The sequence below is a fragment of the Rhyacophila brunnea genome, unplaced genomic scaffold (genome assembly GCF_057557595.1).
Source record: "Rhyacophila brunnea isolate RB1 unplaced genomic scaffold, BYU_Rbru_1.0 scaffold_1, whole genome shotgun sequence".
Taxonomy (NCBI): Eukaryota; Metazoa; Arthropoda; class Insecta; order Trichoptera; family Rhyacophilidae; genus Rhyacophila; species Rhyacophila brunnea.
In genome coordinates this window covers 26,393,460-26,408,364 of record NW_028232751.1, presented here as the reverse complement: position 1 = coordinate 26,408,364, position 14,905 = coordinate 26,393,460, and the positions used below count along the sequence as shown (strand labels likewise).

The window sequence follows — 14,905 nt, the reverse complement described above, 5'->3', positions numbered from 1 at the left end:
GAAAAATTGCGCACGCGATAAGATGTAAGAAACGTCAAAATGGATTTTGTAGAGCTTATATATATATATATAGGTTTTGTTTATATTATCAAACTGTTTTAAAATGTGGGTGTAGGTATATATTATCTATATATATAAAAGAAAGTCGGGTTAGTTACACCATTTATAACTCGAGAACGGCTGGACCGATTTTCACGATCTTTGATTTGTTGGATTTGTCTGAGCCCCGAATAGCAGAATAACTATTAAAACATCGGATAAATCACGGAAAAAATAAATTATGAATAAAATTCATTTTCTCATACATTTTGTATCGAGCGGCTTTTGACTGATATCGATGAATTTAAACGATGGAGCTTGCGCATACGAGAACAAAAGAAAATCACAAAAAATTTTAATCCGTATACAACGCCATCTCTGATACATGACAGAAACAATAAACAAGAAACAAACAAACAAACAAAAGAAAGTATGAACATGGCGTTTTTGACAGTTGATTCAGTTCAGCCTCAGATAATACCGAAAGACTTTTTTGAAGACAAATAGCGATTTTGATCGTGATTTTCAAACGATAAGTTGCCTTCTAAAATGTTCACTTTGTGAGGTTATAAAATTTTTGAATTTGCGCGTATCGATAATTGCTTCATTATGTAATTTTGAATTTTGTGATTAATTTTCCAGTGTTATTTACAATGCCGCGAGCCAGAAGATCTAATCTATATAAATCAAAGTCAGGTTAATTACACCATTTATTTTATAACTCAAAAACGGCTAGACCGATTTTTATGATCTTTAATTTGTTGGATTTGTCTCTGCCCTGAATAGCAGAATAACTATTAAAACATCGGAAAATTTACGGAAAAAGAAATTATGAAGAACATTAATTTTCTTATACATTTTGTATGGAACGGCTTTTTTGATTATGTCTATTGATGATATAGAACTGATTGACTGATTTCGATATTTTTTTTTATTCGTCTCGGCCTCGAGAAGCTTCCTCGCGCATTGGAAAAGTAAGAAAATCACAAAAAAAAATCCGTATACACCGCCATCTCTGATACATGAGTATTGCAATTCAGTAAAGTACATCAAATACATCTGCAACTATGTCACCAAAGGCAGCGATATTGGGTTTTTGGCGTTCAAACTCCCAATACCAACGATGAAATCACGCACTATCAAGTTTGTCGACATGTGAGCTGCAATGAAGCAATTTGGCGTATTTTCTCATTCCCCATTCATGAACGTCATCCCACTGCTGTACATTTGGCGGTGCATCTGGAGAATGGTCAACGAGTTTATTTTAATGCATCGAATGTTGCTCAACGTGCTGTAACACCTCCAGCGACAACATTGACCAGTTTCATTTCAATTTGTCAAAGCGATCCGTTTGCACGAACGTTGCTCTACTCTGAGATGCCACGTTATTACACTTGGAACGCTTCATCGAAGAAATTTCAACGTCGGAAGCAAGGCGATGCGGTTCCTGATCATCCGGATGTGCATTCTAATGATGCTCATGGTCGCATTTACACAGTTCATCCGAAGAATGACGAATGCTGCTACTTGCGGTTGGTGATGGTAAATGTTCGTGGGCCGACATAATTTGAATCACTTCGACCTGTCAATGGTGTAGTATGTCCAACATTTCGAGCTGCATGTCAACAGCTCAATTTGCTTGAAAACGATATTCATTGGGATATGAAAATCGCTGTAGCAATTGTTTCTGCATCTCCAAGTCAGATAGGCACATTATTTGCTATCATTATTTCGACATGCTTCCCATCAAATCCACCTGAACTGTGGAACAAGTACAAGGATGACATGTCAGATGACATTTTACATCAAATTCGTGTCAATTCAGAGAATCCCGATCTCGAAGTGAATGAGGAGATACATAACCAGGCTTTGCTTTTGATCGAAGACATGTCTTATCTCATGTGCGGCAGTTTGTTAGTCAAGTTAGGAATGCCAACGCCACATCGTGGAATGAATGACGCTTTTAATCGAGAATTAGAACGTAAACGTGAATATGATCGAGATGCATTAAACCGATCGGTTCGATCGAATGTACCAATGTTGAACCCCCAACAAAAAGAAGTGTACGATACGTTAATGCAGGCAATTGATGATGGAAATGGTGGTTTATTTATCCTCAATGCGCCTGGTGGAACTGGGTAGACATTTTTCATGTCATTGATTTTGGCCACTGTTCGTGCGAGGTCCGAAATTTCTGTAGCAGTTGCTTCTTCTGGGATAGCGGCCACGTTGTTAGAAGGATGCCGAACGGCTCATTCAGCGTTGAAATTGCCGTTAAACCTTCAAACTACTGAAACACCGACAAGCAGTATTGCGAAACACTCAGCAATGGCCAAAGTTTTGGTAGCAAGTAAAATCATCACCTGGGATGAATGCACAATGGCGCACAAATACGCATTGGCAGCACTCAATCGAACTATGAAAAATCTGCGCAATTACTCAAGATGTTTTGGTGGCGCAATGATTCTACTATCTGGCAATTTCCGCCAAACACTACCAGTCATTCCAAGATCAACCGCTGCCGATGAAATGAACGCTTGCCTCAAATCATAGACTCTGTGGCGCTATGTGAAGAAACTTCAGCTGACGACAAACATGCGAGTTGCATTGCTAAACGATCCATCTGCTGAAGATTTCTCTAAGCAATTGCTGACTATCGGTAACTGCCGTGTTCCTGTCGACGAATCGAACGGATTGATTTCGTTTCCGCTGAATTTTTGAAATTTCGTCTCAGCGAAGGACGACCTCATCAACAAAGTGTTCCCGAACGTCATTGCTAACCACAAAAATCACAATTGGTTGAGTGAATGAGCAATTTTTGCGGCAAAGAACAAAGATGTGGATCACTTAAACTTCACAATTCAAAATCAAATCGTTGGTCCAATGCATTCCTTCAAATCTATCGACGACTGTGTAATAAACGAAGACGAAGCAACCAACTATCCAACTGAATTTTTAAACTTATTGGATCTGCCTGGCTTGCCACCGCACAATTTACAACTGAAGATTGACTTGGTAGTTATCATGCTTCGAAATCTGAACCAACCAAAACTATGTAATCTATTTCATTTTGATTTGATTTTTGCACATTTATTGAACTTAATTCATTTTGAGTATTTTAAGTCAGCTAATAAGTTAACACAAGATTATTGATTCTAAGGCGGTACGAAGTTCGCCGGGTCAGCTAGTTAATTTATAAAGAAAGAAACTGAAAAAATGGGACTGTTATACGCATGAAAAGCCAATAGGTACGCATCGATGAACTGTCAAATGTGGATCTCGTAACGGTTCAATGTATGCGTGAACTCCATACGACCACGTCACTTGGGCGTGCTTGCGTGAGTGCACTCTTGACCGGCTATGACGTATCATGCGCGGGCTCTCATTTAAAAGCATTGCCAATGGGGCCCCGGCCGGTTCGAATCGGTGTAAAATTTTGTGTCTGAACACAGATTTTCAACTCGGCCGTTCGCTCGATCGTCCAGGCGCGGGGTTGCATTGCAATACGATGGTTACAACTCCTCGATTGTTGACCATACGATAGTAAATCGTTAATGCGCGGTAGGCTTAATGAATTCCCTGATTTAAAACGATAAAGTGAAGGTATTCATAAAAAAATGGAGCTTAGGAAATCAAAATGACAAAAAAAAGTTCGCCATGTCTCCATTATTTTTAAATGATTTCTACGTCAGAGTTCTTGGTTAGTTTTCACATTATTTTATTAATAGGAAAAAAAGTCAAGAAAAAATGGAAGTAGTAAAACCTTCTTTATTTTTTTTTCATTTTTGTATTCGTAAGTAGGTACTTTGTTGACTATTTAAAAAGGTCATCATCATCATCAGGGGCGCGACAACCCGGTGTGGGTCCTGGCCTCCTCCAACAGCTCCCTCCACCTGTCCCTATCCAGTGTGGCCGCTTTCCAATTTGGTACCCCCAGAATACGGCAGTCACTGGCAGCTCCATCTAACCAGCGAATCTTTGGCCTCCCTCTTCTTCTACGTCCTATTGGATTGCTGGACATCACTCTCTTTGCCCGTTCATTGTCATTCATACGGTGCACATGACCTAGCCATCGCAGTCTCCCAATCTTAATTGATTGAACTGCGCTGCAATCTTCGTACAGTCCGTAGAGCTCAGCATTATATCTTCTCCTCCAATTGGTGCCATCCCTGATTGGTCCATATATACGGCGGAGAATTTTTCTTTCAAAGATGTTCAGGGTTCGTTCATTTCGCAGAGTTAATGTCCAGGTTTCCGATGCGTAGGTGAGCACTGGCTTTACAAGTGTTTTGTAAAGAGTGCTTTTAGTTCGACGAGATAGTAAGCGGGACTTAAAATGTCTTTTAAAAAGGTGGTATTATTTAATGAAATAAGGGTGGAGGGAGGCGCCTAGAGTAGATTTTTTTTAAAACGGAGGCGTAGTAACATAAAGCATGAAACCACTGACTTAACATTTGAATTTTGTCTAAAAAAATAAGACATTAATTACCCCACGTCTAATTTTTTGAAAATGCAGAAAATTATTGGTCACTCAACGCGTACTATATTTTTTGCTGAAATACTATAATTTTGAAGACTCTGTACTATAATTCCACTTTCAAAATATGGCAACACTGCCTCCAGTAATGAGACTCAACGACAGGAATCAGTGTTGCCAACCGTACTATAATTATAGTATTTGTACTATAATTTTCGTCTGCGTACTATGTACGATATAAAACAGGTATAGTACGCCCAAAATACTATAATTTTGATAAATCGGGAAAAAAGTTGCCAATAGAAGAAAAACAACGCCAAAATAATCCGTGAGAAGCAAAAAAAAAAATAATCCCCATGTCTAAAAAAAGGTGATGTTAATTACTTAACACAGCGATTTCCAAACTGGGAGGCGCGGAGTGTTGCAAAGGAAGACGCAAAAGGTTAACACAATTAATGTAGCCACAGGTTTGCAGTTTGCAAATGCGTAGTTTATAAAACGGTCGCTAGTTATAAACTACACAAAAAAACAGTCCTATAAAAGGTTGTCTCCAAACCTTTCTGCAAATATGGAGACTAATTTTATAATCCCTCACTTTTATACTATTGTAAACCGCAATGACTATCTCGTAAAATAAAAGGGTCAAATTAATCAAAATGTTGAAATATGAGGCAAATTTGTTTAGGAACGATAATTTTGTTTTTAAACTTGTCTATTTGGTTTAAATTTTTTAAAAATTGAGTGAATAAATCAATCCAAGGACCACTAATGCATTCACCGATTTAAAACGACAAAGTAAAGGCATTCATAAAAATTTAGAGCTTAGGAAATCAAAATGACAAAAAGAAAGTTCGCCACGTCTCCATTATTTTTAAATGATTTCTACGCTAGAGTTCTTAGTTAGTTTGCTAATGCACTTTTCACATTATTTTATTAATAGCTGCTTTGTTTCGGAGCTATTAAATATTTTAAATATGTGGTTGAAAAATCCTGACCAGGGGGGTCCGTTTCGGGATATGGGGTCCATGATAGAATCCATTTGTCAATGAACGACGATGAATTTGGATTGACTACTATTGAAATTGATTGTGCTAATAAACAAGCAAATTCGTCAAAAATTAATGTAATTTTAGTAGTAATATTTTTTTATTTGTTTTTTATTCATCATTTGTTTTTTTTTTTTTCATTTTTGTATTCGTAAGTAGGTACATTGTTGACTATTTAAAAAGGTGTCTGTATTATTTAATGAAATAAGGGGGGGCGCCTAGATCAGATTTTTTTGAAGGGAGGTGTGGTAACATAAAGTTTGGAAACCATTGACATAACATTTGAATTTTGTCTAAAAAAACAAGACGTAACCTTCATGGATATTTTGTCTAAAAAAAACAAGACGTTAATTACCCCACGTTTATTTTTTTGAAAATGTAGAAAATTATTCGTCACTCAACGCGTACTATACTTTTTGCCGAAATACTATAATTTTGAAGGCACTGTACTATAATTTCACTTTCAAAATATGGCAACACTGACAGGAATACTGATCAGTTGCTACATATGCCAGCGCTCATTGGCGAGCCAAAAGTCCGACGACAATAAGTCTTCAGATTTTTCTACGTTCTGCTACTGGCCAACAGACGTTCAACGAAACGAGTATATAATTAATTTGACGAGTAAAACAGTCGACTTTGACAGCATAGATAATATACGTATATCTGACAGTTAAATCGTGATGGCGTTAAATGATACCGACGTTTTATGTTTTTTGGGTTATTGGGTGGCAGATAATGTAATAACGAAGCAAAGGGTACACAAATACTGGGTGAAACATTGGATAAGGAAACGAACGACATTATCCCACACAAATTTAATACGAGAATTGCGTTTGCAACCGAGCGATTTCCGCAATTATTTGCGAATGTCGGAGGATGTATACACAGAACTGTATAATTTGGTCTCCCCATTTATTAAAAAAAAAAATACTATGATGAGGGAAGCTATTTCTCCTCATGATAGATTATGTGCAACCCTGCGATTTTTGGCTGCCGGCGGAACATTCACTGACTTGCATTATAGAACTGCGATTGGAAGACAAACTCTGGGCAAGATAATTCCCGAAACTTGCCAAGTCATCATTGACGTTTTGAAAGGAGAATATTTCAAGGTGTGTATTATATTATACGTCATCTAATAAAGTTGGGCAAATTTACAAATATATCATTAACAAGTAGACATTGGTTGGTCTTATAAAGTGAACGTTTAGTGGATTGTTTTACCTATATAAATCATAGACGGCAACATCATAAGAATGGCAGACAAGATGCATTTGAGATAGGTATATATATAGTCACAAATAAGGCCATCGTTGACATGCTAAATATTCAATAGACCATTAGAATGCTGTACCTAGCCAGGACTCTCCATATAGGCTGTAAGCAAGCTGCTTAATTATTCCTGTTGAATGTATTGTAATACTAGTCATATTCTTCGAAAAGCAAGCATGGAATTTGATTTCTAAATGAGGCCACATAATAATATAGGTTTGCTAACATAGCTCAAATACTTACCATTTGTTGTATCGCTTAAGCTAAGGTTTATAGGCATAAAAACAAACAAAAAAACAAATATTTTTACAAGATATTTATTCATACAAAAAACATTAATTTATTATACCGGCTTTTGTACATTTTTGCTTAATATACGATAAACTGGTTGAGTATGAACAGTAGTTGCTGGCGTTATTTTGTCACTTTGTCCCATAAAGGCAACTTCATGCATCAGCTTCTCGGCCAGCAATCTTTGTCCCTGTGACATCGATCGTAGTTTCATGGCCATCATTTTGCCAAAAACATCAAATTCATCTTCAGTCTTGCTTAGTTTGTCGGTGATTAATTCTAACACTTTGTTGGCGCTATCATTCGATTTTTTTCGTTTGAACGATGGGGGTTCTGGTGCTCTATTGAGATTCGACCTTGGAGTAGTCGACAACGTGGATGTTGAAGGCGAATATTCTATCTGTAAATAAAATGTTGATTATTTTTTGTTGCAGTTCCCTGATACGCACGAAGAAATGGAGACGATTGCAGAAGAATTTAATAGTAAATGGCAATTTCCAAATTGCCTGGGCGCAGTTGATGGGAAACACATTGCAATCGTGCCACCTGCAGGCGCCGGCTCCCACTTTTATAATTACAAACATTTCCACAGCATTGTTTTGATGGCGATTGCAAATGCTAATTATGAATTTATTTATGTTGATGTTGGAACAAATGGACGTATTTCTGATGGAGGCGTACTGAGAAAATCTGATTTTTTCAAACGTTTAGACGAAGGCAGATTAAAAATACCTGCACCAAAAAAACCTACTGCTAATTCTGATGCACTGCCATTTATTTATATTGGCGATGAAGCCTTTGCATTACGTAACGATTTCATAAAGCCGTATTCACAAAGGCAATTAAATCACAGTAAAAGAATATATAATTATCGGACATGCAGAGCCAGGCGAATTATAGAAAATGTTTTTGGCATTTTAGCTGCTAGATTCCGCCAATGCTAAGAAAGCGCGAGGAGATTTCGAAAAATATTTTAATACTACCGGGGCTGTCACATGGCAAGAAAGTATGATAAGCAATAGATAAATTAAACCAATGTAACAATTTAGTTAAAATGTTTTACCTCAATACAATCTTCGTTGTTTAACGAGTTGGAGTAACTCTCATCAGGAGACATGTTTTCCAAATCGTCCACCATGCTGGATATTGAGCTCGATTCTGTATAACAAAATGTAAATTGTTAAAATACAACATAATACTCAAACTTGTTTTTTATTATCTCTCCCCTAAGTACCCATTCCTTCATACGGTTAATATTGATATTGGTATAATTGGTGTAATCCAGTATATCGGGTATTTTCAAAATGTGTTTTCCGCTGTATTCCTCATAACCAAACTGTACCATTAATTTTGATTGATGATTGACGATTTATTGATTGTCTCTGAAGGAACCTAACTCGAGCGATTTTTGATTTTATGATCATTTCTTTTCTTCTTCTTTCGACCATGTCCGATCATAATATGGACCTCCACGGAGTGGAGGTTTGTATTGACAGATTTTGTTTTTACGAGAAATGGATGTCAGCCACTTGCTCAACATATTAGGTCCATACTCTGACTCATACACAAATTGAAATTCAATGTGTACTTGTCAGACCCAGGATTTGAACCTGGGACCCGACCACGACTCAATAAGCCGCGCTTCCACCGCCATGATCGTACCTATATATTATTATTTCTTACCTACCTCAGCAAAGAATAAGTAATTTTATTGTGACTAGAAATGATTCATAGCTGTATGTTTTAATTGCTTAATAGTTGCTAATCTAATGCGATGTCACTTTCAGAGCTACGACAATGTCATAGTCTGCACGTGTATAATAAATAGCTTTAAAGCATTCCCTCGTACCTATATATTATTATTATTTATTACCTACCTCAGCAAAGAATAAGTAATTTTATTGTGACTAGAAATGATTCATAGCTGTATGTTTTAATTGCTTAATAGTAGCTAATCTAATGCGATGTCACTTTCAGAGCTACGACAATTTCATAATCTGCACGTGTATAATAAATAGCTTTAAAGCATTCCCACGTACCTTCCATTTGGTCGTTCAAGAACTCCAAATTTTTATAGTACCACAGTTTGGGTAGATATACTGCGTCTGTGCCGGCTCCGCTTCGATATGATGTCCTTACTTTATTTCTCTCCTTTCTGTAACCCGACCTCAATGTCTGTATTTTCTTTTTGACATCGTTGACCGTTGCCTGCGGCTCCACTTTGATTAATATTTCCAAAAGTTCCGCATACGCCAAGGACTTGGCATCACGATTCTTGTATAGTGGGCTGGTCGTCTTCCACAACGACGGGTTGTCTTTAAAACAACTAATAAAATCTTCCAAGAAACTTTTCGAATGCACTCGTAGATCTACCATTGTTGTTTTCGATGTCCGAACACTTTGAATGACAGTAAAATAATGATGGCGCTCATAGACTAATATATGGCGCTGTCGTCCGTCGGCATAGATATAAATAATGTGACGGTAAAGCGTGGTGAACGTACGAATTTCAGCGGCTCGGCGAGTAAAATATCAAACATGTTTGAAATCCAACGAGCCTGGTCTGCGGATTAAAAAGTCCGCAGACCTGGGGTGCTCCACGCGAAAAAAAAGTCCGAAGACTGTAAATCGTCTGACTTGCGTGCCAATGGAGCGCCGGCATTTGTGTATTACCTATTATTTGACCATAGTGAAAGCGTTGATGAACTATGTTAAGAATGCTAGAATGCCTCTGCTTGACTCATACGCAAAACTTCTCGATGTAAAACCAGAATTTAAAAGTTGAAGTGAAAGTGGGTGATGAAGTGATTAGTTGTGAACTTAGCTATTGGTACTTGCATGGCGAAATCCCAAAAATATGTTTATTTGTATCTCTTTCATAAATGTAAAAAAGTATTCAATTACAATGTCAAATTTCATAGACAACATAAAAATAGTTATCTGGTTTATTACCTAACTATTTCTTCCGATTCTTCGGCTCATCACTGATATCATTAATAATATGGCCTTTATATAGGTCAGAAACAAGATTGTAATTAATATTAAGGGTCTTTTTACTGGTTCTCCGCCACCGGCCGCTGTCATCTGTCAGTGAGCGCAGTGTTGCCAACCGAACTATAATTATAGTACATTTTGATTCGCGTACTATTCGAAAAGTTACATTTTCGTCCGCGTACTATTAAAAAAGTATAGTACGTCAAAAATACCACAATTAAAATTTTCAACGTTGAAAATGTCCCACTGAGGCGGACGAAACCGGTCCTAATATATTAATTAAAGTGGAATAAGTACTATAAAAAATAGCATAAATAAGATCTCAGTGTGCGATTTTAATCAATGGACATGGTTTTGCGTTGTATACCTACTCTAAAAAACTAATGTGACAGTTAATGACGGCGGCCGGTGTTAGCATTTTTCGGTCGTAAGAGGTGTTATAATTAAGTAGGACATCGGAATTTCTCGAATTCTCCGTTATGTTTGTGACAAACAAAAAACTTTATTTTCTCTACACGTACTATAATTTTTTCCGAAATACTAGAATAGCTTGGACCGCGTACTATAATTCAATGACAAAAAGATAGCTAAAATTCAAAATGGCGACTGACAGATTACGATGACGGAGAAGCAGTAAAAAGCACAAAGCAGCAAAAATAGTTTTGAATTTCGCACTGATATGCAATCCTGTATTTTTCTGTATCCTGCCAACAATGTGTTGATGAAGCAGTAATTTTCAAACCTGTTTCGCAGTACCGTTAGTGAACAAAGATTCTATCACAGCACCCTAATAATATACATTTATCTTAGCGTTTCTGAACTGGCATTTGGAAATTTTTCTTTCAGAATAATATTCGAAACATCTTTTTGGTTTCTGAACTGCCAATCGAACGTTTCTATGCATAGTAATTTATGTAGTTGGAAGTATGATAAACTGTGGCATTAATGGAAGAGCTTATTATTATTTCCTGTAAAAGACAGCATCTTGAGCATACGAGTAATATCATATGGTTGTGAATTGAATTGAATTGGATTTCTTTGATCATGGTGTCCCTATAAATATGACTGTTCTATGCCTTTGTTCTATTCTCATTTTAATAATAATAATAATAAATCAGTTTAATAATGGAATTTAAATTAGATTTTTGTTCATTTGCAGTAAACATCCATCACAAATGCTTCGAAGAGTTGCAGACAATTGAATGTGCTGATTGCTCGTAACAGTGCCGAAGAATAAATGCTGATAAGAGTGAGGAAGAAGTATCTCCACTCCCTTACGATTCCGCAAGCACCCTCCACTTTCTTAGCGTGGCGCCATTCAACAAAGATTGTTGAAAAGCATAAAAATTAACATACCCATTTCGCTGCGTCATCGTTTAAGGCACATCTTGGACTACCATCGCCTTTTAGAACATATATTTCATCAGCACATCCCCTACAAAATCGATTTCAAAGCAATTTATTGAAAATTTAAATGCTTATAAAAGTCAAGCATGTTTAAAAATGTGCGACACCAAATGAATCTTTAAGTATTATATAAAAATATGCATATCCAATCAACCCAGTGCATAGTCACCATTAAAAAATAAAATAACTTACAACTTTACAAACACATACTGGTGAAAAACTATAGCACTATGATGTTTGTTTTTACACAATAAGAACGTATCACCCTCAAAAATACACAAAGTGACACATACTGGTGAAATCATATAAATTCAATGTTATTCTTATTCGCGCAGAACGTGTCAGTACTTAAAAATACACCGGATGACTCATTCTGGTGGAAGACCACACCAATGCCATGCTTATCGTTAAACAAGCAGAATGAATCATTTATAAACACATAAATTATACATGGTGGTGAAAAACCATGAATATGTGAAGATGAAATATATGCTCCAAACTTTGCGATAGTTGGTTTGTTTTGTTTGCAGTCTCAGTATTACCCCCTACTGTCCCCATGCCTTATAGTCTATCGGTTTTAATTGTGCCGCATTCTCAGGTGGACCATTTTGGGAATCACTAGTATAAAACATGGCCTTCTCGTGAAAACCACATTCATGTGTTTTCCACCAGAATGAGTCATTTTGTGTATTTTTACGTACTGATACGTTCTGCTCGAATAAGTATAAACATTGAATTTATATGATTTCACTAGTATGTGTCATTTTGTGTATTTTTAAGGGTGATACGTTCTGGTTGTGTAAGAATGAACAATGTATTGTTACAGTTTTTCACCAGTATGTGTCATTTTATGTGATATCTTCTGGTTTTCACCAATATGTCTTGATAGCTATGTCTACATTTGTTCAATTCTTTATAATTCAAAGATGTAAATATTATAGTATTTTGAAAAAAAACTAGAACACATTTTTTTGTTTTGAATCCCTTGAGCAGACTTAGAATGCCATCCCTCTCCATTTTTTAGTTTCAAATTGAATGCAAATTTGTTGTTCACCTACCGACCTATTTTATCAGTCAGCATCTGAGGATTAGTACATTATTCCAAAAAACATGATCTCAAACAGTGGTGTTTTTGGTACGTGGAAGTCTGAGGCCTTGACAGGCTTGGAGGTTCCCATATGAACATTTTTGGTGCGCGGTAAACTGCCATTGAGTATAACAATACAAAAATATGAATAATATGATAGGTTACCAGGATTTTGAATGCTTCCATTGTTTTTTTAAACTACGATGTCAATACTTTTAAACAAAATTCGCAGAAAACCACCACTGCTCTCAAAAGTTATAATATTCGTATTTGTTCCTTCGTTTGGTACCCCATAGCAACGCATGACCTGCCTGCCTCTACGGTACGTCACTGTTCTCACAAACTGAGTATTAAAACAAAAATATATTTTTATCATGTCAGATCCTAAGAAGATCATATGGGGCCTCCACAGAGTGGGGGTTGTATTAACAAATTTTTGTTTTGTAGTCACCTGCGACCTATTAGGTCCAAACACAAATTGAAAAACAATATGTGTATTTGCCAGGCCAAGGATTCGAACCTGGGACGAGCAACTCAGCCATTGTGGGCGTCTTACCTACTTTCGTAAATCATAAAATTATCTACAAAATCCAGCCAGTGCCACCCTGCCCTCAAACAGACTTCGATGGTGCCCCCTTTCATTTTTAATTTCAAATTGTCTGAAAATCTGTTGGGTAAGTACCTTATCTTATTATTTATTTTCAGATATATTAAATAAACAAATACACCAAAAATCTTTAAATTCACAAACACCATCTATCTACTGTGAATTAGAGCATTTCCTTGAAACCTACTCTTACTACCTACCCTTAAGTGGTGGTTTTAGGTATGTGGAGGTTTGTGACGCTGACAGGTTTGGAATCAAATTATGTGAGATAAACTGTTATTACAATATGTATTACAATTCAACAATAGTTATGTTGTCAGGATTTTTCATGCTTAACTAAAATGTTAATACTTTCTAACGAAGCAACCGTATCGTCTACTTCAGGAAAAACGGCCACTGTTCTCAAAAGTTGTAACATTCATATGTGTTATTTTATTCGCCGCCCCTAAGCAAGAACTACCTGCCGCCACCACACGTCACTGAGTGCCACTGACTTAAAGGTACATCCCCATATCTAGACAGTCAAAAATTTGCTGTTGGAATAATTCCAATCCCACTTTAGATTCATCACTTTCAACTCCTGACTCCCGTTTCGATAGTCTTAGTACACAGGTACAGAGGACACTTCGTGTCATTAAAGATGAATAACGGCAAAGCAAGTCAATATTCTTTTTTTATTTTCTAATTCTTTTAAGCACTAAGAGCGAAACCACACGGGCACTGGCTGCGTCTGCGAGACTGCTGTATTCCGACTGCGAGCGGAAGTGAGAACGCACCGCTGTTGCGTACTCACTCCCACTCGCAGTCGGAATACAGCGGTATCGCAGACACAGTGTCCGTGTGGTTTCGCTCTAAGTTGCACGGTTGCTATATCAGTCCCGTGTAGCTTTGTTTCAGCACAAGAACATGTAGCACTAAAATCTTTTCATTCTGACACCTTTATAGTGTCATGGAAGGCGGCCGTGCACAAATCGCGGCTGCATATACATGGCGGGTGGAGATGGGTAAGTCAAATCAGTCGGTACTTTGAGTCTAGTGATGAATGATGCGTTGGTTTGAGTGATGACTACAGGGAAGTTTTTTTTGTTAAAACCTTGCGAATTTTAATATTATTATGTAGATGTGTATGGATGTATGCCAGAAAAATACATAGATACTGTACTTCAACAAAGGTATAAGTATTGGGTTTTTTTGACATAGATGATACCGGTATGTTTCAGAATGTCCAAACATTAGCAAACTTAGGATTCTTAAATGCGATGAGATGATAAATTCTGGCCTAAAATATGTCTGTAAATTACTACAGATATCTGCACCTGGATAGTAGGTAACTACATAGGTATTTACCTCAGAAAATTTAAAGTAATTATTGCCAAATATGGGTCGATTAGTGAATCTGCTTAAATCGAATTCAACATGAAAGACATAAGTATTGGATTTGGGGCAAAAAAGTGACCTCATATTAAAAACAGTTGAATTCTGTGCATTGTTGAGTGATTGAAAATTTTAAAAGACATCAATAGCAAGTTTTTAATTTTATGTAAGATTTAATATAATATCGTCGCCGTAGATGTCAAGGGAGCCAGCCAATGACATTAATAAATGGACGAAGCATCTGGAAAAAAAATTACACTCACTTTTTTGTCGGGTCTGCCGAATGGCATAATCTGTTCTAACGCCAT

At 36.8% G+C, this 14,905-nt stretch overlaps 1 protein-coding gene and 1 long non-coding RNA gene across 3 annotated transcripts; one reads left to right on the top strand and one right to left on the bottom strand.

The window, feature by feature from the left end:
* Positions 1-7,144: 7,144 nt before the first annotated feature.
* Positions 7,145-9,639, bottom strand: LOC147079633 (uncharacterized). The gene is made up of 3 exons (XM_085942667.1): positions 9,168-9,639; positions 8,192-8,286; positions 7,145-7,528 (listed from the first exon to the last, which is right to left on the bottom strand). Exons 1-3 carry the CDS (start codon positions 9,502-9,504, stop codon positions 7,181-7,183), a joined length of 780 nt encoding a protein of 259 aa, XP_085798793.1. The 5' UTR covers positions 9,505-9,639; the 3' UTR covers positions 7,145-7,180.
* A 186-nt stretch (positions 9,640-9,825) lies between these two features.
* On the top strand, positions 9,826-12,491 carry LOC147079632 (uncharacterized). 2 transcript variants are annotated; one of them, XR_015070032.1, is made up of 3 exons: positions 9,826-9,958; positions 11,282-11,867; positions 12,202-12,491. It is a non-coding gene; the product is annotated as an uncharacterized LOC147079632 (long non-coding RNA). The 2 variants fall into 2 exon arrangements; XR_015070031.1 differs by having other exon boundaries at positions 9,826-10,144.
* Positions 12,492-14,905: the final 2,414 nt, after the last annotated feature.

What these genes read in the sequence shown, in the direction of transcription:
- LOC147079633 (XM_085942667.1), bottom strand. Translation starts at nt 9,504, where the DNA reads ATGGTAGATCTACGAGTGCATTCGAAAAGTTTCTTGGAAGATTTTATT. An exon ending in CTTGAACGACCAAATGGAAG is followed by an intron (nt 8,287 to 9,167) that starts GTACGTGGGAAT and finishes TTTGTTATACAG; the next exon opens with AATCGAGCTCAATATCCAGC. An exon ending in ACAACGAAGATTGTATTGAG is followed by an intron (nt 7,529 to 8,191) that starts GTAAAACATTTT and finishes TTTTATTTACAG; the next exon opens with ATAGAATATTCGCCTTCAAC.